General features: G+C 43.0%; 2 protein-coding genes across 2 annotated transcripts in view; one reads left to right on the forward strand and one right to left on the reverse strand.

Annotated features, from left to right (window-relative positions):
* Positions 1–503: 503 nt before the first annotated feature.
* Positions 504–20,306, forward strand: part of LOC103715756 (putative disease resistance protein RGA3) — a 39,181-nt gene continuing 19,378 nt past the window's right edge. The window contains exons 1-3 of the mRNA XM_089928479.1: positions 504–3,003; positions 13,555–14,572; positions 14,681–14,757. Coding sequence (XP_089784605.1) covers positions 688–3,003; positions 13,555–14,499 — 3,261 coding nt within the window. The 5' untranslated portion in view covers positions 504–687 and the 3' untranslated portion in view covers positions 14,500–14,572; positions 14,681–14,757. The remainder of the gene's footprint in view (positions 3,004–13,554; positions 14,573–14,680; positions 14,758–20,306) is intronic.
* On the reverse strand, positions 8,189–11,791 carry LOC149768421 (uncharacterized). The gene is made up of 2 exons (XM_089929232.1): positions 10,070–11,791; positions 8,189–8,881 (listed from the first exon to the last, which is right to left on the reverse strand). Exon 1 carries the CDS (start codon positions 11,718–11,720, stop codon positions 10,242–10,244), a length of 1,479 nt encoding a protein of 492 aa, XP_089785358.1. The 5' UTR covers positions 11,721–11,791; the 3' UTR covers positions 8,189–8,881; positions 10,070–10,241.

A 20,306-nucleotide genomic window follows, 5' to 3' on the forward strand; every position in this document is an offset into this window, starting at 1 on the left:
AATAGCCCCCAATAATGGTTATAAATTAAGGACGGAAACCAATATAGGGTATGTCTTAGAGATTTTAAAAATCAAAATATGGCTCAGCGATTTAAAATTATAGCATAATATCGGCACAAGGATTGGTGGACCTCGGAGAGGTTGGTGGCCATGTCTCGGAAGGAGAGAATAGAGAGAGGCGGGATAGGGGAGGCGGACGTGGCGGCGGACGATGGAAGAGCACGGGATTCGTATGGGTGATCTATTGGTAAAATTGATATAGGGGTATTGTTGGAATTTTAAAAATCAAAATATATCTTAGGCAACAAAAATTATAGCATAATATGATGTATGGATCAGAGATTTAAGTCTCGCTCCATGGAAATTTTTCCATATATCACAGTCTACAAAGAAACGGCCAAATAAATATCACTATTATTGCGGGTAGCGTATACGAAACAAAAGCCAGGGAAGCCAGAAGGTCCATTGGAAATAGCAGTCATGTCTATCGTATTATTTATGACGCTCTTACATCAAAGGACAAGGATTGGGTCCAACAAAGAAAATAGAGCCACCATGCGCGGTTAAGAAGAGGGGCACTAGCACAGTAACACTTATTAAATGGTCGTCTTTGTGGAGAGTTCAAGGGGTAACCTACCATTCCCCTCTCTCTATTTTCACATAGTCCTGTAACTTGAAGAACAAAAGATGGCCATGATCCCAGTTGCCTTCGTCTCAAAATTGTGTTGGATGCTGTTAACCTATGCAAATGGAGAGGCCGTTAAGATATTGGGTTTGCCCAACGAAATCAAAAAGCTCCATAGGAGGTTGGAGAGGATACATGATGTTCTTGGTGATGCAGAGAATAAACGATTCGACAACCAACCCATCAACCGTTGGTTGATCAAGCTGCGAGATCTTATGTACAATGCAGACGACATCATCGATGAATGCTGGATCGAAGGCGGGAAGCTTCTCAGCTCAAATTCATCCTCATTTCGTTGTGTTGAGTTGGTACGTTGTTGTTATCCTCCTATTGCTTGCTTCTACAAAGTTGGATTCCGTCATAAGATTGGCAAAAGAATTAGAGATCTCAACCTTAGGCTTGATGAACTTGCCAAGGACAAAGCTGACCTCCATCTTACAGCTGCTCCTCGTGATGACGGCTATAAGAGTAGAATTAGCCCCAAGACATCTCCTGTACTTGTTGAACCTGATCTTGTTGGAGAGAAAATTAAGAATGATACAACGAGGTTGGTGGACCTGTTGACAAAAGCAAATAAGAAAAAAATTCCAATCTTTGCTATTGTCGGCATGGGTGGAATAGGCAAAACTACACTTGCTCAGAAAATTTACAATGACGAGAAGCTTCGGGACAACTTCAACCAAATGCCACGGATTTGGTTGTGCGTGTCTCAAGAATTCTCAGAGTCCAGTTTGCTGAGATCTATCATAAAGCAAGTTGGAGGTAATCCTAGAGATGCTGAGGAGAAGGAAGTGCTTGAACCTATGCTTAGCGAATTACTTAGGAACAAAAAATTCTTTGTAGTCTTAGATGATGTTTGGGATGCGCAGGTATGGGATCAGCTATTGAGAAATCCCTTGCATAGTGGTTCGACAGATAGTAGAATTTTGATAACAACTAGAAACATAAACATTGCTAAACAGATGGGTGCAATATACAGTCACATGGTGGAGAAGTTGTCTCGAGAGGATGGTTGGTCATTAATTTGTAAGATGGTGTTTGAGGAAGACAAGGAAGAAGATATGCACAACTTAAGTGATATAGGGATAAAAATTGTAGAGAAATGTGATGGCCTTCCCCTTGCTCTTAGGACGATTGGAGGGGTGCTTCGAACCAAGGCGAAAAGGCAATCGGAATGGGAACCGGTCCTTTCTAGCTCTGCATGGTCTTTTACTAAGCTTCCGGATGGGGTGATGGGTGCTTTGTACTTGAGCTATTTGCATTTACCACCTCCTCTCAAGCAGTGCTTCACTAGCCTTTCATTATTTCCCGAGGACTACCAAATTCCTCAATATCTTTTCGTCAACAGTTGTATTGCAGAGGGCTTTGTAACATCCGAAGACAATACGCCCTTGGAAGATGTGGCGGAAGGATATTGGAAGGAGTTGGTGCAAAGGAACCTCTTACATCCAGATCCTATGTGGTATGATCAATTAGTTTGCGGGACATGCAGGACACATGATCTCCTGCGATCTCTAGCTCAGCAGATAGCAGGGGATGAGTGCTTCGTTGGAGATGCACGAGCATTTGAAAACAAGATCCTGTCCTACTCCTCATCATCATCATCGATAAAATTATGCCGTTTATCAATTGTAGATGGAAAATTAAAAACCATACCAGATTTTATAATGGAACAGACATCCTTGAGGAACCTATCATTCTTCCATACCCCACTTATTCGTGATCTTCCAGAAAATCTCTTCAGAAAGCTAAGAAGTTTAAGGGTCCTCAGGTTAAGTGGAATGGACATTAACAATCTACCAATTTCCTTGGGAGATCTTGTGCACCTTAGAAGTCTTCAAATCTCTTATACTAAAATAAGAGAGATACCGGAGAGCATAGGGAATCTTAGAAATCTGCAATTCCTGATTCTCCAGGATTGTAAATATTTGCACAACCTCCCTGATAGTGTTGTGGGGTTAACCAACCTAAGGCTTCTACACGTCAAAGGTGCACCACTTGTTGGCCTGCCTTTGGGAATAGGGAGACTGCACAAACTACACGGACTTGGGGGATTTGTGGTGAATGGTAGGGAGGGCCGCAGATCTGGAGTAGGAGGAGATGACAGGGAGCAGGAGCTCAAGGGACATCAACATGGGAGGTTCTGCACCTTGGAAGAGTTGAAATCCCTTTCCCAAATCCGGCGAATGAGCATACACAAGTTGGAGAGCGTATCGAACAAGGCCGAAGCAATAGCTGCTGCACTCGAAGACAAGTTGTTGCCCAAGGTGACAATCCAAGAGGGGGGGGGGGTAAATTGGTTTCTTTTAAACTTTTGGTGCTTTTAAAAACTTTCTTAGTTAAGTGCGGTGGATGCTTTCTTAGGCTATTTGAGTGAGTTAAGCTAATGCAATAATAGAAAGTAAAGCAAGAGAAGATAGAGGCTCAAGCACAATGCAAACACCACAATATATAGTGGTTCGGTGCTCTCCTTAGCACCTACGTCCACTCCCCAAGCGTACCCTTGGGATTTCACTATAATCACGCGGATTACAGTTGGATTGTTTTCCGGGCTCACAATCCAAAAACCTAGTTGGTTTTACGGGCTCATCAACGAACCTATACACTTGGTTTTGCGGGCTCACCAAGAATCTTGTTGGTTTTGCGGGCTCACCAACGAACCTATACAACTTTGGTTTTACGGGTTCACCAAAAACCTTTGTTGGTTTTGCGGGCTTACCAACGAACCTTTACACAGTGTTTAAGCAAATGAAAATAAAAGATTTAACTCCTAAATGAGCATATAAAACAATATGAACAACAAAGAAGAGTTTAGAAGGAAATTATCGCTTTGAAGTTGCTTTGCTCTTCTTTGTCAAGGAAGCTTCACTCTTCAATGGGGGAAGGAGCTCTTGATGCCTCTTTGAATGTGCTCAATCCCTTCCTTTGATTCTTGGATGAAGCTCTTGATGAAGGAGATTAGGGCTTTCTTTGTTTTCTTGTGTATGCTTTGATATCCCACTCAAAAGTTGTTTATCCTGATGAATAGTGCCCCTTTAAATAGTTTTCAACCTTCCTTGGACAAGCCCCATCCGTCAGATTTGAAAAACTAGCCGTTACAAGTCTTGGAAAGGACAAAAAGTACATCTGCAGAACTAGCCGTTACTGTTCAGCCCGTGTTTGGGTCGGCTCAACCTGTCCTTGGGTCGACCCAACTTTGCCTTGGGTCGACTCAACAATTTCTTGGGTCGACCCTCTCAGTAACCACAGAAACCTTATTTTCAGCCTTCCTTCCCATGGGTCGACCCAACCAATTTTTGGGTCGACTCAAAGTTCACTTGGGTCGACTCAACTTTTTCTTGGGTCGACCCTCTCAGTAATTCCAGAGAACCGTTTTCTGTCTGTCTTTCTGTCTTGCTCTTTGGGTCGACCCTCTCAGAGTTTGGGTCGACTCAAGCTTGGGTCGACTCAACCACTGTGTGGGTCGACCCTCTCAGTGAATCCAGAGAGCATTTTATCTTTGTGTTTTGAGGTTCTTTGGAGGTTGGGTCGACTCATGCTTACCTTGGGTCGACCCAACTTACTGTTCATTTGTGCCATTTTTGCAGGAGTGTGCCAAATGATTCCTCGATGTGCCGGGGTCGACCCAATCAATCTATCGGTCGACTCAATCCACACTTTGCTGCATTCTCAAGGTTAGATTCATCCAAATGAACAAGACCACATATATATTTCCAATTAAGCAAATGTACTGAGAGTAATGAACTTATAAATGAAGTATCAATTTAACTTATAGCATGCTCTAGATAATTACTTGTTAATCATCAAAATAACACTATCATCCTCAATCTCCCCCTTTTTGATGATTACAAAATAAAGAGTATAAGCCTATTGATACTTGTCTTTAAAATCAGTTTATAAAAGGGATTGAATTTCAGAATTTCAGCTTTTCATATATATAAGTGAAATCTCCCCCTATATCATTCAAAATTTGCCAATTTGAATTTTTGAATGGCTCCCCCTTTCATTTATAATTCATCAGCAATGAAACTTCAATAATTTGAGATAAAATAAGAGTTTCAGCTTATGTATCGGGGTGAGAATGAAGCGTGCCAAATTCTGAATTTATATGTACCAAATTCTGAATTATGATAGATTCTTTTGATTTGATGGTTTTCATTGTTACAAATTGCTCCCCCTTAGATATATAAGCTTTCTTATATGATTTTCAATTTGTTTAGCCCATTTATTTCTCTCTTCTTTTCATAACTTCTTTACTCACTCTTTCTCACAAAAATTAATTTACATCTCCCCTTTTTGTTATACATATCTTTACTTAACTTCTCAAATGAATTTCTCTTTCTTTCCTTCTCCACCTTTATATATTCTTTTCTTCTCCCCCTTTATATACTCTTTCCTTCTCTTCTCCTTTATATACTCTTTCCTTCTCTTCTCCTATATATACTCTTTCCTTCTCTTCTCCTATATATACTCTTTCCTTCTCTTCTCCCCCTTTTTGTTATCATCAAAATCATATATGGGAAAAGATGCAATAAAGAACAAGCTTTAGACTTCATTGATCAAAATAGGAACATTTTTCATACATTAATTCCCAAAATAAGTACAATGTTCCTCAATCAAGATTTAAAGATATGAAGGAAAAACAAGATACATATAGGAAAAAGCAAGATACATATGAGAAAAGGCAAGATACATATGAGAACTAGATTTCTAGCCTAGGCTCTAAACATAGATGCTAAAATCAGCCTAGGGGGATTCTAATGGCTGGGATCTAGTCCTCATCCGCCTAGCATACGTGGCGAGGGGAGGTCGAGCCTGGTGAGACTGAGTCTGGCGTGGAGCACGTCGAGGTGGATGACTCTGTGCCGATATCTCTGACTCAGCAGCCTGTGGCACAGATGGTCCATGTGTCTCTCTCTCACTCCTGAGTGCTCCAATCTGCTGCCTCAGATCACTGATATCAGCAGACATGACATCCAGTCGGCTCGTGAGCCCGTCAGTAATAGTCCTCGCCTGGGCTGTCATGAGCTCAGTCATCCTGCTCCAGAAATCATCCGTATCTGTCGGAGGAGTAGATGACGATGGTCCAGCCTCTGAGGGTGCAGTAGGATGGTCCATAGGCTCCTCATCCTCATCCTCTGGTGCCTCTCCCTCTGGTGCCTCACCCTGTATGCCTGCACCGGTGTGAATCCACTGCCCGTTCACTTTCGCATATCCCATGCGTATGAGTGTCCGTGCAGTGTACGTGTCTGTGGGATGCAGACTCCTGGATGCCTCCTCCTCGAGAGGTAAACCATGCTGACGGAAAATCAATGTAAGTATCATACCATAAGGTAGTGATACCCTGTTGCTGCTTATTACCTTCCTCATTTGCTTTAATATCATGGCCGGAAGATTTAGGGGAATCCCCCGAATCATATACTCCATCATTGCAAGATCTCTCTCTGAGATGAGATCAAATCTCCCGGTCTTTGGAAATAAAATCCTATTTATCATGTTGAGCAACAACCTCATTTCGGCAGACAGAGAACTAGCTATTACCTTCTGAGAGAAGTCGAAGTTCTCATTCTCCATAATCAACTGTAGAGCTCTCATCTTGTTTTCTGATTTTTCCGGAGTAGCTCCTGTGCAAGGTAGGTGTAGTAGCTCACTCAAGCTCTCCTCGGATACCCGGATCCGAACCCCTCTAACATCTGAAATAAGCCCTCCCATACCAGTCTTGAGGAAGGCGTAGAACTCTTGGACCAATCCGGGGTATATCACCACATCAAGGGAGCAAAGATACTCCCAACCTTGTCTTTGGATCCATTCCCAAATACGAAATCCTTCTTGGTTGAAAAACTCCGAATGGATCCTTCTCCCGAAAGTGACCGGCCTCCCCGCAAATCTTGCAAGGATAACTGAGGGGAAAGGAGGAGGAGGGACCTCCGCACGTGCCTCACGTCGTGGAGACACGGGAGAAGGCTCGGTAGAGCGCCTTTCCTCTCGTTGGACCCGACTCACTCTTCCGGATCTCTTGGCCACGGCTCGTTTGGGTCCCATTTCTCCTAGATCTTTAGGAAATCTACTGTTTGGAGGAGTTTAGTGGAGATTGGAGAGTGGGGACCAAGCTTTTCGGAAGGAGACAAAGGGCAAACAGTGCCCTAGATGAGCTCTCGGGCCCCCCTTTTAACAGTGGGGTCCCGACGTTGGGTCGACTCAAGAATTTTCTTGGGTCGACTCAACGTTGGGTCGACCCATGTTCTGGGTTGGGTCGACCCAAGTGCAGAAATTTGTTTTCTCTTCCTTTTTGCTTCTAAAAAGTTTTTCTTGCTTCTAATCCTTATAACCTCTTTATGGAGTAATGATACATGAGTAAGAAATCTATAGACAATAAATTTGACTCATGTTTCATGGGATTTTTGAAAATAGAGGAGTGTATCATGAGACTACTAGTTCCCTTTCATATTCATTCAATAAAAGGATCACATATACCTAACTCCCTCCTGAGCATACAGAATCTATCTTCACTCAATGGTTTTGTAAATATATCGACCAATTGTTTTTCTGTGCATATATGCTCAATACATACATTTCCATTTTGCACATGATCCCTAATGAAATGGTACCTTATTTCTATGTGTTTGGCCTTAGAGTGCTGAACTGGATTTTTAGTGAGATTGATAGCACTCGTATTATCACACTTAATAGGAATATTATCTAGTTTAACTCCATAGTCCTCTAATTGTTGTTTGAGCCATAATACTTGGGCACAACAACTACCAGCAGCTATGTATTCAGCTTCAGCTGTTGATAGTGCCACTGAATTCTGCTTTTTACTAAACCATGATACTAGGTTGCTTCCTAGGAATTGACATGTGCCACTTGTGCTCTTTCTATCTAATTTACATCCGGCAAAATCTGCATCGGAGTATGCAAGTAAATCTAAACAGGAGTCTCTCAAGTACCATAATCCAATGGTGGTAGTTCCTCTTAAATATCTAAGGATTCTCTTAACAGCACTTAAATGTGACTCCTTAGGATCCGATTGATATCTAGCACATATCCCTACACTAAAAACAATGTCGGGTCTACTAGCCGTAAGATAGATCAAGGATCCAATTAGTCCTCTATAGAGCTTAATATCCACACTTTTCCCTTTTTCATCTTTGTCTAGCTTACTAGTGGGATTCATTGGAGTGCCAATTCCCTTATGATTTTCATTACCAAACTTCTTCAGTATTTCCCTTGTATACTTAGTTTGATGAATGAAAATCCCTTCTTTGATTTGTTTGATTTGTAATCCTAAAAAGAAACTTAGTTCTCCCATCAAACTCATCTCAAATTCTCCATGCATTAAATCAGCAAATTCTTTGCATAGAGTATCGTTAGTGGCACCAAAGATTATGTCATCTACATATATTTGTACCACTAAAAGATTTTTGTCCTTTCTCTTGAGAAATAGAGTTTTATCTACATTTCCTCTACAAAAATCATTATCAATCAGAAATTTACTTAGCCTATCATACCAAGCCCTAGGTGCTTGCTTTAAACCATATAATGCCTTATGTAATTTAAACACATGATTTGGCAATTCATGATTTTCAAATCCTGGAGGTTGTTCTACATATACTTCCTCCTCAATAATGCCATTTAAGAATGCACTCTTCACATCCATTTGATATAATTTAAAGTCCATAAAACAAGCAAATGCTAGAAGTAATCTAATAGCTTCTAATCTAGCTACAGGAGCAAATGTCTCATCATAATCTATTCCTTCTTCCTGATTGTATCCCTTAGCTACAAGTCTAGCCTTATTTCTTATAACTACTCCATTTTCATCTAATTTATTTCTAAATACCCATTTTGTTCCAATTACTGAATTATGCTTTGGTCTTTCAGTTAATGTCCATACATTACTTCTTTTAAATTGATTTAATTCCTCTTGCATGGCATTTATCCAGTTAGTATCTTTTTCAGCTTCTTCATAAGTTTTAGGTTCTAATTGTGAAACAAAAGCAAGATAATCATTTAAATTTCTAAGAGAAGATCGAGTTCTTACCCCTTGAGATGGATCACCAATAATTAAGTCTTTGGGATGTCCATGTGCATACCTCCATTCTTTTGGCACGTCTTGGGGTTGTGGTGGCACACAATCTTCTCCCTTATCTTGATTTGGCACGTCATCAATTTTCAGCTTCTCAAAGTCGATAATTCCTATATCATCATCAATAGAGTTTTCTTTCCTAGCAGACTCACTATCAGACTCATCAAATATGATATTGACCGACTCTTCCACTACTAGGGTTCTTTTGTTGAATACTCTGTATGCTTTGCTAGATGTGGAGTATCCTAAGAAGATACCTTCATCTGACTTGGCATCAAATTTACTTAAGTCCTCCTTGCCATTATTTAAGATAAAACATCTACAACCAAACACTTTAAAATACTTTGCAGTTGGTTTCTTATTCTTCCAAAGTTCATAAGGAGTTTTCTTAGTTATGGGTCGTATTAAAACTCGATTTAAAATATGGCAAGAGGTGTTTATAGCTTCAGCCCAAAAATACTTCGGAAGATTTGACTCGCACAACATTGTGCGTGCCATTTCCGCCAATGTCCTATTTTTCCTTTCAACAACTCCATTTTGTTGAGGCGTTCTAGGTGCTGAAAATTGATGTGATATTCCATTGTTAGTGCAAAATTCCTCGAAGTGTTGATTTTCAAATTCCGTGCCATGATCACTTCGAATTGCTACCAATGTGAGTTTCTTTTCATTTATTATTTTATTATATAGTTTCAAGAATTCAGAAAATGCTTCATTCTTATGTGCCAAAAATGAAACCCATGTATACCTTGAAAAATCATCAACAATAACTAGTCCATATTTCTTTCCTCCTAGACTTGTCGTTCTAGTAGGTCCAAATAAATCCATATGTATGAGTTCAAATGGTCTAGTTGTTGATACTACATTTTTAGATTTGAAGAATGATCTAGTTTGTTTTCCTAGAGAACATGGTCCACATATTTTATCTTTTTCAAAAACCAATTTTGGCACATCCTTTATTAGTTCCTTCTTAACTAGTTTTGATATTAATTCCATACTGGCATGTCCTAGTCTTCTATGCCAAAGCCAACTAGTTTCATTCTTCTTTTCTTCATTAGTCATTAAGCATAAACCATTTTTCTTACCTAATTCATGAAGATCTACTAAATAAATGTTTCTTTGCCTTTGTCCTACAAGTACAATGCTATTATCCTTAGGATTTGTGATAATGCATACAGATGCTTCAAATGTAACTTTAAATCCTTTATCACAAAATTGACTTATACTAAGAAGATTATGTTTCAAACCTTTAACCAATAAAACATTTTCTATAAAAATAGATGGAGCAATGAAAATTTTACCCTTTCCAATGATATGACCTTTACCATTGTCTCCATAGGTAACTACTCCACCTTTCTTTGGTTCCAAAGTGACAAACTGATCTTCGTCACCGGTCATGTGTCTTGAACAGCCACTATCAAGATACCATCGTTTTTCCATTTTATCAGCTGTAAGACACACCTGCAATCAAGATCAAGATGAAACTTTAGGTACCCAAACTAAGTTGGGTCCTTTAGGGTTAGTACTCCATGTTCCTTTTGGAACCCAAACTTTCTTGAATTTAATCTTTTGATTATTACTTGATTTGTTTTGACTAGATTTTCTAAAATTACATTCATATGCTCTATGTCCTATCTTATTGCAACAATAACAAGTAATATTTTCATTTTTTGCTTTTACAAAAATATTCTTTAAGAATTTTTGTTTTGTATTTGGTCTATAGCCTAAACCTGCCCTATTATATACAGCTCTTTGACTATCAAGTATCATATTTAACTTGGTAGAACTAAGAGTAAATTTATTTACCAAGGATTTATACTTTTCAGCATCTTCTTTTAACTTAGTATTTTCAGCAATTAGATTCTTATTTTTATTTTCAAGTTTCCTACTTAATGTTTCATAGTTATTAGACAGTTTCATTTTATCTTTAATGAGAGATTGATTTTCTTCTTTTAGAGCTTTATTTTTATTAATTACTTTCTTATGTTCTTCCATAAGTTCTAAAAATGCATCATGTAACTCATCAACAGTAAAATCACAGTCAAGTTCAGAATCTACCTCATCGTCATTGGCCATATGACATATTTGGGCCGTGTCTTGATGATCTTCGTCCTCTGAACTTGAATCCTCACTCTCACTCCAATCGGCCATAAAATTCTTCTTTTTCAGTTTTCTTGCCATCCACTTCAAATCTGGGCAATCTATCTTATAATGCCCGGGTTTGTTACACTCATAGCAAATAGGGGTTTCTTTCTCTTTGTCCTTACCCTTCTCTTTGTCCTTACCCTTCTCTTTGCTTGAGTTACCTTTAGAGAAGGGCTTCTTTTTATGGAATCTATTTTTACCTCTCATGAATTTTCTGAATTTTCTCTCAAGTACTGCCATCCCTTCCTCATCAATATCTTCATCGTCATCTGAGTCTTCTGATTCAGATTGTTGTCTAGGGGTGGTAGTCTTTAGGGCAAGGGGCTTTCTTCTCTTGACCTCATCTTCTGAGTTTTGCCTCATTGTCAACTCATGGGTCATGAGTGACCCTAGAAGCTCCTCTAGCTGCAGTGCGTTGAGGTCCTTCGCTTCTTGTATGGCGGTTACCTTGGCCTCCCAATTCCTTGGTAGAGACCTGAGAATTTTACGCACCAAATCAGAGTTAGAGTAAGATTTTCCTAAACTTTTGAGTCCATTTATAATATCAGTAAAGCGAGTGAACATATCAGTTATGGATTCGGTAGAATCCATTTTAAACAATTCATATTTATGTACTAATATATTTATCTTTGACTCCTTGACTTGATTGGTCCCTTCATGTGTGACCTCAAGTCTATCCCAAATTTCTTTGGCAGTGGAGCAAGTGGATATTCTATTGAATTCATTTACATCTAAAGAGCAATAAAGTATGTTTATAGCTTTTGCATTTAATTGTGCTAGTCTTCTATCATTTTCGTTCCAATCCATTTCTGGTTTGGGTATGATAGTGCCTTCTATATTGAGTGTGGGTGTGTGAGGTCCTCTAGTGATTACTTGCCATACCTCATAATCTGAAGCTTGAATGAATATCCTCATTCTAGCTTTTCAATATGCATAATTTGTGCCATTAAATAGAGGTGGTCTATTTGTGGATTGCCCCTCACTCATTGCACCTCCCACTTGGGTTGTCATGATCTTTAACTCTTGATGGTTAGATCAATGAGCACTATTAGAGCACCTCGCTCTGATACCACTTGTTGCCCAAGGTGACAATCCAAGAGGGGGGGGGGTGAATTGGTTTCTTTTAAACTTTTGGTGCTTTTAAAAACTTTCTTAGTTAAGTGCGGTGGATGCTTTATTAGGCTATTTGAGTGAGTTAAGCTAATGCAATAATAGAAAGTAAAGCAAGAGAAGATAGAGGCTCAAGCACAATGCAAACACCACAATATATAGTGGTTCGGTGCTCTCCTTAGCACCTACGTCCACTCCCCAAGCGTACCCTTGGGATTTCACTATAATCACGCGGATTACAGTTGGATTGTTTTCCGGGCTCACAATCCAAAAACCTAGTTGGTTTTACGGGCTCACCAACGAACCTATACACTTGGTTTTGCGGGCTCACCAAGAACCTTGTTGGTTTTGCGGGCTCACCAACGAACCTATACAACTTTGGTTTTACGGGTTCACCAAAAACCTTTGTTGGTTTTGCGGGCTTACCAACGAACCTTTACACAGTGTTTAAGCAAATGAAAATAAAAGATTTAACTCCTAAATGAGCATATAAAACAATATGAACAACAAAGAAGAGTTTAGAAGGAAATTATCGCTTTGAAGTTGCTTTGCTCTTCTTTGTCAAGGAAGCTTCACTCTTCAATGGGGGAAGGAGCTCTTGATGCCTCTTTGAATGTGCTCAATCCCTTCCTTTGATTCTTGGATGAAGCTCTTGATGAAGGAGATTAGGGCTTTCTTTGTTTTCTTGTGTATGCTTTGATATCCCACTCAAAAGTTGTTTATCCTGATGAATAGTGCCCCTTTAAATAGTTTTCAACCTTCCTTGGACAAGCCCCATCCATCAGATTTGAAAAACTAGCCGTTACAAGTCTTGGGAAGGACAAAAAGTACATCTGCAGAACTAGCCGTTACTGTTCAGCCCGTGTTTGGGTCGGCTCAACCTGTCCTTGGGTCGACCCAACTTTGCCTTGGGTCGACTCAACAATTTCTTGGGTCGACCCTCTCAGTAACCACAGAAACCTTATTTTCAGCCTTCCTTCCCATGGGTCGACCCAACCAATTTTTGGGTCGACTCAAAGTTCACTTGGGTCGACTCAACTTTTTCTTGGGTCGACCCTCTCAGTAATTCCAGAGAACCGTTTTCTGTCTGTCTTTCTGTCTTGCTCTTTGGGTCGACCCTCTCAGAGTTTGGGTCGACTCAAGCTTGGGTCGACTCAACCACTGTGTGGGTCGACCCTCTCAGTGAATCCAGAGAGCATTTTATCTTTGTGTTTTGAGGTTCTTTGGAGGTTGGGTCGACTCATGCTTACCTTGGGTCGACCCAACTTACTGTTCATTTGTGCCATTTTTGCAGGAGTGTGCCAAATGATTCCTCGATGTGCCGGGGTCGACCCAATCAATCTATGGGTCGACTCAATCCACACTTTGCTGCATTCTCAAGGTTAGATTCATCCAAATGAACAAGACCACATATATATTTCCAATTAAGCAAATGTACTGAGAGTAATGAACTTATAAATGAAGTATCAATTTAACTTATAGCATGCTCTAGATAATTACTTGTTAATCATCAAAATAACACTATCATCCTCACAAGTCCCATCTCACAGTTCTATTTTTGCGTTGCACACTACCGAGCAGCTCTTCTAATGTGCAGCAGCCTCATGCAAATGATTACGATGAGGAAGATATCAAGAGAATAGGGGAGGTCTTCGAGGAGCTCCGCCCACCGCCATGCCTTGAAGTGCTTCTAATTGATGGCTACTTCGGCCGTGAGCTTCCTAGCTGGATAATGACACCCTCGTCATCTCTCTGCAATCTGCGAAGGCTAGAGCTAGAGAATTGTGCTCTATGCCAGCAACTTCCACTCTTTGGAATGCTACCAAAACTAGATTTCCTCCGGATTTCAGGTGCTTCTGCAGTCACGAGCATCGGACCTGAATTCCACTTGCTGGCAGATGGCAGTGCCGGTGCAGGAGGGCGGAATGGAAGGATAAACTACTCTTGCTTCTCCTCCCACTTCCCCAAACTAGAGCGACTTGTATTTAGAGACATGCCTAATTGGGAAGAATGGTGGTGGCGGTCGGAGGAGGAGGACAACCGGACAACATCATTGCTACCTTCTCTCAGGTCATTGGAAATTGATGGATGTCCGAAGTTGAGGTCTGTTCCGGAGAGCCTCCTCTGTCATGCCACCGCACTGAAGGAGTTACGTATTTGTGGTGCCCACAGCCTAAAAGAAATACAAAACCTCCACTCTCTTGTAGAATTGATCTTGATTGAAAACTCCAGTTTGGAGAGAGCGTCCAACTTTTCTGGACTCAAACACCTAGACGTTTATGATTGTGAGGAGTTGAAGGTTGTGGAGGGTGTGGATGCCGTCGAGCACATACAGCTCCCTGATCGAGAAGCAGAGTCTCTCCCAGAGTGGTTAGTAGGTACCGGTGAAGAGCAACCATGCTTCCCTTCCCTCCACAAGTTGACTCTCTCCAACAAAATCTGTCGTCGAGGGCTACCCGATTGGCCTTTGATTTGATGACACAACACCCATCTCATGTTGAAGCAATCAGCAAGTATGGGCCAACGACAATCAATTGTATAAGAAAAAGGTCAGAAATAGTTTCCACCTCTGTATCTCCTGTCTTTCCCCTTTCTGTAGCTATGAATGGAAGATAATTGGCAAATAGGTCCGTCAATTTATTCTTCATGTTTTGCAGCTGCTTCAGCAAGCCAGGGATGGATGTTATACTACTCGCCAACTGTTTGATATTCTGCATCATTCTCGTCCTTTTAGGTACATATCCTGACCTGATCGTTCGTTTTTTTTTATACCTAATCCTCTTCATATGTCCTTTCAAGAGACGATATCGGATACCAGTTTTTTCTTCTTTTCTTTTCTTGGTTGCTTCTTTTATTGAATACATGAAATCCTTATGTGTATATTGCATGATCTGCATCTTTTTGTGCAGGACTTCGACCCAAGGACTGCAGTAAGAAAAGAAGAAAAGTCTGGGACCGGATGACATGCATAGCAATTCCTTACATTAATTGGCAATCGTATGATTGCTCATCTTAGTTTCACTTTGAATACTGTATGATAAGCAAAAAATCTATCAAGTTGCTTGTTTTTACACCCACCCTTCTGCTTTTATACGATCTAGCAGGTCTAGTGGATAAACTGAAGTCCTTGTTTCTAGAGGCTTCTCTCCAACTACATCAGTAGCTTTCAATCTAGCAGAGTCTTGGAACAAGCAATTACCCATCCATGGTGCTAATCTCGAAAATCATCAGCTGCTATGTTGGGTTATCCCTCCTATGTTGGAGGGGACTTAGCCCAACAAATGTGGGCTAAGTTAATTATTTTTAGCCCAACAAATATGGGCTACTTTTGGCCCAAAACGTGAGGCGCATTAGGGCAATGTTTTATGTTGAGAAGGCAAGGTACATGAGCTGTCCTGCACGAGTTAAAAATAGAGGAGGCAGCGGAGAAGATGCGGAATTAATATTTAGCGCGCAATCTTGATCAAACGACGATCAAAAGGCGATCCATGGTCCGATCGAGCTGAAATTTGGAATGCAGGCTCATAACACATGGTTCTTCAATATATACGGTGTGATCGCCATTTTCAATCTTCTAGTATAGTCATATTTTGCAGAAATATGGCTGCTGTTCATATGAGATCTTCTCAATCTTCTCTCTTATTATTGATGTTTGCCAAGAATATTGTTATTGAGATTATATACTGATATATTCCTCTAGTTTGGCTAGAGAGAACAGATTGTAATACCCATTATTGGTTGATAGTGGAAGTTTTTGGGTGGACTACGGTCCCGTGGTTTTTACTCTCCACATTGGGGAGGTTTTCCACGTAAAAATTTGGTGTTACTTTTGTGTTTCTAATAATTTGATCGGCTAGGTATTTGTGAATGTCTTGGCTCTAGTTATTTATTTTCTAACAGGTTTACACAAGGTGGGAGAGTTTTTGATTCCGTTGTGCTTTAATTGTCTTGTTTATTGTTACCTCCCAATCCCAACATACTAACATTGCATTAATGGACAATTATGAGTTGAGATTTCTCGATGGTCCTAATTAGGAGAATCAAGACTAGACCTCTTTCTTGTTCTCGTGCAGAGAAAAGGATCGATGACCGCAAGATGATGGTGTTCCCAACTTCATTATTTCACCTGCTTGGCCGAAAGAAGTTAGTATCGTGGACCAAATCTTATGAGCTCAGTGGGAAGTATTTGGGAGTATTTGTTTTGGGGATTTGACTGTGGAAATCACGTTCGACGTAGAGTCACTTGCTTGGAAAGAAATAACAATATTTTTAATGTATTTGCATGAATGCTTGAGCAGATTGATTCATGAATATATGAACCAATTTTTGTACTTTTTTTTTTGGGTGTGAGAGCATGTAACAGCAAAATTCTTTCAATTCCTTCAAGCATTCCACAAGATTCTTCTAAAGCAAATTAGTACTCGATAACATGAGATCGTGCTTGTCTATGTAACAAAAATTTGACAGAGAAAATATGTTGTATGTTTATAATCTATTGAAAAAATTCTTTTCAATGTGACCATATGAAAATCGTCAGACCCGATAATTGGGTTGTTTTATGAAATTCTTTTATGATGGATTCTGTGCCTAGCGGTACCAAATTCAGCGGGTTAGGCAACGTTAAATGTAGTCTCGAGCTTGCTTCAAGTTACTATAATCCATGCTTAACCCAGCCGATACCCAATTCGACATTTTGTGGCCCAAGCTCAGCATGATGAATGAAGAGTGAGCTCAGGACATCGATCCTGGGTAACTTTGAGACTCCTAGTTTTAGTAATTGATCGAAGATACCTAATCATCAATATCTACTGGATGCCTAATCAAGATAACTTTGCAAGCTTTTCTTATAGACAATAGATATAAAAGACTAGCGAGGGAACAAATTCTTACCCTCTTGAAGGGCTTCCAGTGCTCTCTTCTCCTCTTCTTATATATCATAACCACCTCCCCTCCCTTCTTATTATGTAAATCTAGAAGGGGCCCTGGCCCCCGAAAGAAAAAGGCTTTCATATTTGTATCTCATCAATATTTGTTGAAGATTACAATACTCCAAGGATCGTGGGATCCTCGAGTGTCATTGGCAGACCCTCACACCACGGAACTTGCTTTTTTACATTTACCATGGCCGAGCAAGCATCATAACTCAGCAAATTCTGCATGTTGGAGGATGTTGGGGGAATAAGATTTTTTCCCAATGACATAATTACCCCAAAGAAGTCTCACAACTGCCGACCTTGGGCGGCCGAAGTCGGCGTCCGACCTTGGAACACCCGACCCCGGAACATCCAACCTCAGAACCTCCGACCCGGAAAACTCCCGACACCCGAGGTCCACTGTTGCCAACCACCTACTACGGCCGTACCCATCCGAGGTCCGGCCGAGGGCCATATCCTGCCGCTGCCTTGGCATTTATTGCGCATGCCCCTGCAAACCCCTAGTTCACTCCACAATTAATGCGGATCTCCGGCTTACTCCACAATTAATGCGGATCTCCGGCTTGCTCCACAATTAATGCGGATCTCTGGCTTACTCCATAATTAATGTGCATGGCTCCTGACGTCTACGGACCCGCAGCTCCCCACGGCAAGTCAGCCCAGCAAAGTCTAGTCAACTATGATAAGTCTCTGATCTCGGCCTTACCTCCGACACCAATGCAATGATTCGCCCGGTAGCGTGCCAGTTCGGGTCGTACGACGACCTCAACGCCGACATCAACGCAATGATTCATCCGATCGTGCGCCGACCTGAATAACATGCCGAGCCGTACTATGGCCTCGCCCCGTTACATCACAGGTAAACCGACCCCCGCCTATAAAAGGGAACCTTGGCTTCTCAGGTGGGGGGTTGGAAAAATCCGCACTCTACAAAACACTGTTCCTCTTCCTCTTCTTATACACTCTGCCCCCCTTCTGACTTGAGCGTCGGAGGGCCGGCGCCGGAAAATCCGGCCACCGGTTTGTCTGCAGGCACCCGGACGAGGACGCCGCTCGCTGACGGATCGCCGCTCCCTGAAAGGACCTGCTGCTCCCTTTCTCCGATCGAAGATCGCCCCCGGGTCTAATTTCCAGCAACAGTTGGCGCTAGAGGAAGGGCCCGAGTAGCGATCATGAAGTTGAGAAGCAAGGGAGCCTCCAACATCTCCCGGCGTCCCCCGCAAAGTCCTGGACACTCCGTCCAGAATTCGCCTACTCCGGCTGACCCAGTTCCTCAGGTCCAGCCGGAACAGTTCAATGCCCTGGTACAGCAAGTCCAGGCCCTGGCCGCCGCCGTTCAAGGCCTACGGCGCGAGGAGGCTTTATCAACGCTTCCCCCGCAAGCCCAGGTCCTGCCGGAATTTCCTTCCAATGGCCCGGTTCTCCCAGGCCAGAATTTGCATGGCTCCTCCAGAGCCAATAATGAAGAGCGGACTTCCCCCCAGAGAGAGCTGCAGGGGGAAGATCTCAACAGAAGACCCCAACCTTCTGAGGCTGAGTCAGCCCCAGACCACCGGGGGCCGGCGCAGACCACGGCGACAATCCCACGGGTAGGGGAGCTCGACAGGAAAGTTGAGCATCTGGAGCGCCAAATTGCAGCGCTCCACAATAAGAAGGTGAGGCAGGAGGGGGACTTTGAGTTCACTACCAAGTCGCCCTTCTCCTGCCAGATCGAGGATGAGCCGGTTCCTGCAAGGTTCAAAATGCCTCAGGTGGAGCCCTACAGCGGAATCACCGACCCCCTCGACCACTTGGAGAGCTATCGGGCCCTCATGGCCCTACAAGGGTCCTCGGAGGCCATACTTTGCAAGGCCTTCCCAGCAACCCTCCGAGGGACCGCTCGGCTTTGGTTTTCCGGACTGAAGCCGAACACGGTATCCTCCTTTGAGCAACTCGGCAGGCAGTTCGCCACCAATTTTGCTGCCAGCCGACGTCAACGACGGACGTCAGATTCCCTCTTGGATATCAAACAGAAGAAGGGGAAATCTCTCAAGGAGTACCTGGACCGCTTCACTGCTGCCACGTGGGAAGTCCGCGAGCTAGACCAGTCAATAGCCATGTCGGCTCTGAAGACTGGAGTTCGCTCCTACCGATTCCTCTTCTCCATCTAGAAGAGCTTCCCGGCCGACTTCACCGAAATGCTGGCCCGAGCCCGGAAGTATGCCAAGGCCGAGGAGGCGGTCGCCTCCAGGCGGGGAGCAATTGAGCCCGCCTCAAAGAAGCAGAAGAAACGCCGCGAGGAACGCGGCCGACAAAGGAGCCGATCTCTCCGTCGAGAGAAGAATCTCCCTCGACTGAGGAGCCCGCCCCGGCAGCAGGGGTGACCTCAGCGGAGGACCCCTCCTCGACCGAGGTCCCCACCACGGCCTCGGACGTACCCAGGGAGGTACGAGAACTACACACCCGTCAACGCTCCCCGGGCCGAGATCCTGATGGAAATCGAGGGTCGGGACTTCTTCCGACCCCCGCCTCCCATGCGAGATATGGGGGTCCCCCGTAATCCCAGGAAGTACTGTCGCTTCCATCGAGACCGTGGGCATGACACGGAGGATTGCTTCCAGCTCCGGGACGAGATAGAAGCGCTCATCCGTCGGGGAGTACTCAACCGGTTCGTGAGGAACCGACGCGAGGAAAGGAGGCCGGCGGAGAACCCCGTACCGCCCGAAAATTCGGACGACAACAGGCCTATCGCCGGCACCATCAATATGATTGGAAGGGCCTCGGCAGGAGCAGTCGCCCAGGGAGCACCCCCAAAGCGCCCGCGTGCTGATGAAGTCATCTCGTTCTCGGACGAGGACTTGGAAGGGGTCGAGACCCCTCATGATGACGCTGTGGTCATCTCTATGATTGTAAATAGGTTTGATGTAAAGCGTGTCCTAGTTGACAATGGAAGTTCAGCCAACATTTTGTATTATCATGCCTACCAAAAAATGGGGTTGCCAGAAGGACATCTCCAAAAAATTAATGCCCCACTGGTTGGGTTCACCGGAGATTCGGTCCCGGTTGAAGGTGAGGCCAGCTTCCTTGTCACAGTTGGCCTCGCTCCCCGAGAGAGCACTGTGAGGACGGACTTCCTTGTGGTCCGCCTGCCCTCGGTTTACAACGCCATCCTTGGGCGGCCAGGGCTAAACGCCCTTCGAGCCGTGGTTTCAACCCGCCATCTGCTCATGCGGTTCCCCACCGGCCAAGGAGTAGGCGAGGCCCGCGGAGACCAGCTGGTTGCCAAGCAATGCTACATAGCGGCCCACAAAGTAAGGCAGCCAACCGAGGTGCCGATTCAGCCAACGGGTCCCTCACTACCTATAGAAAC

This window comes from Phoenix dactylifera, chromosome 2, assembly GCF_051530095.1.
Source record: "Phoenix dactylifera cultivar Ajwa chromosome 2, Ajwa_hap1_PhDact_Kaust_v1.1, whole genome shotgun sequence".
Taxonomy (NCBI): Eukaryota; Viridiplantae; Streptophyta; class Magnoliopsida; order Arecales; family Arecaceae; genus Phoenix; species Phoenix dactylifera.

Excerpts from the sequence above, each read along its gene's own strand:
- LOC149768421 (XM_089929232.1), bottom strand. The coding sequence starts at position 11,720 with ATGGATTGGAACGAAAATGATAGAAGACTAGCACAATTAAATGCAAAA.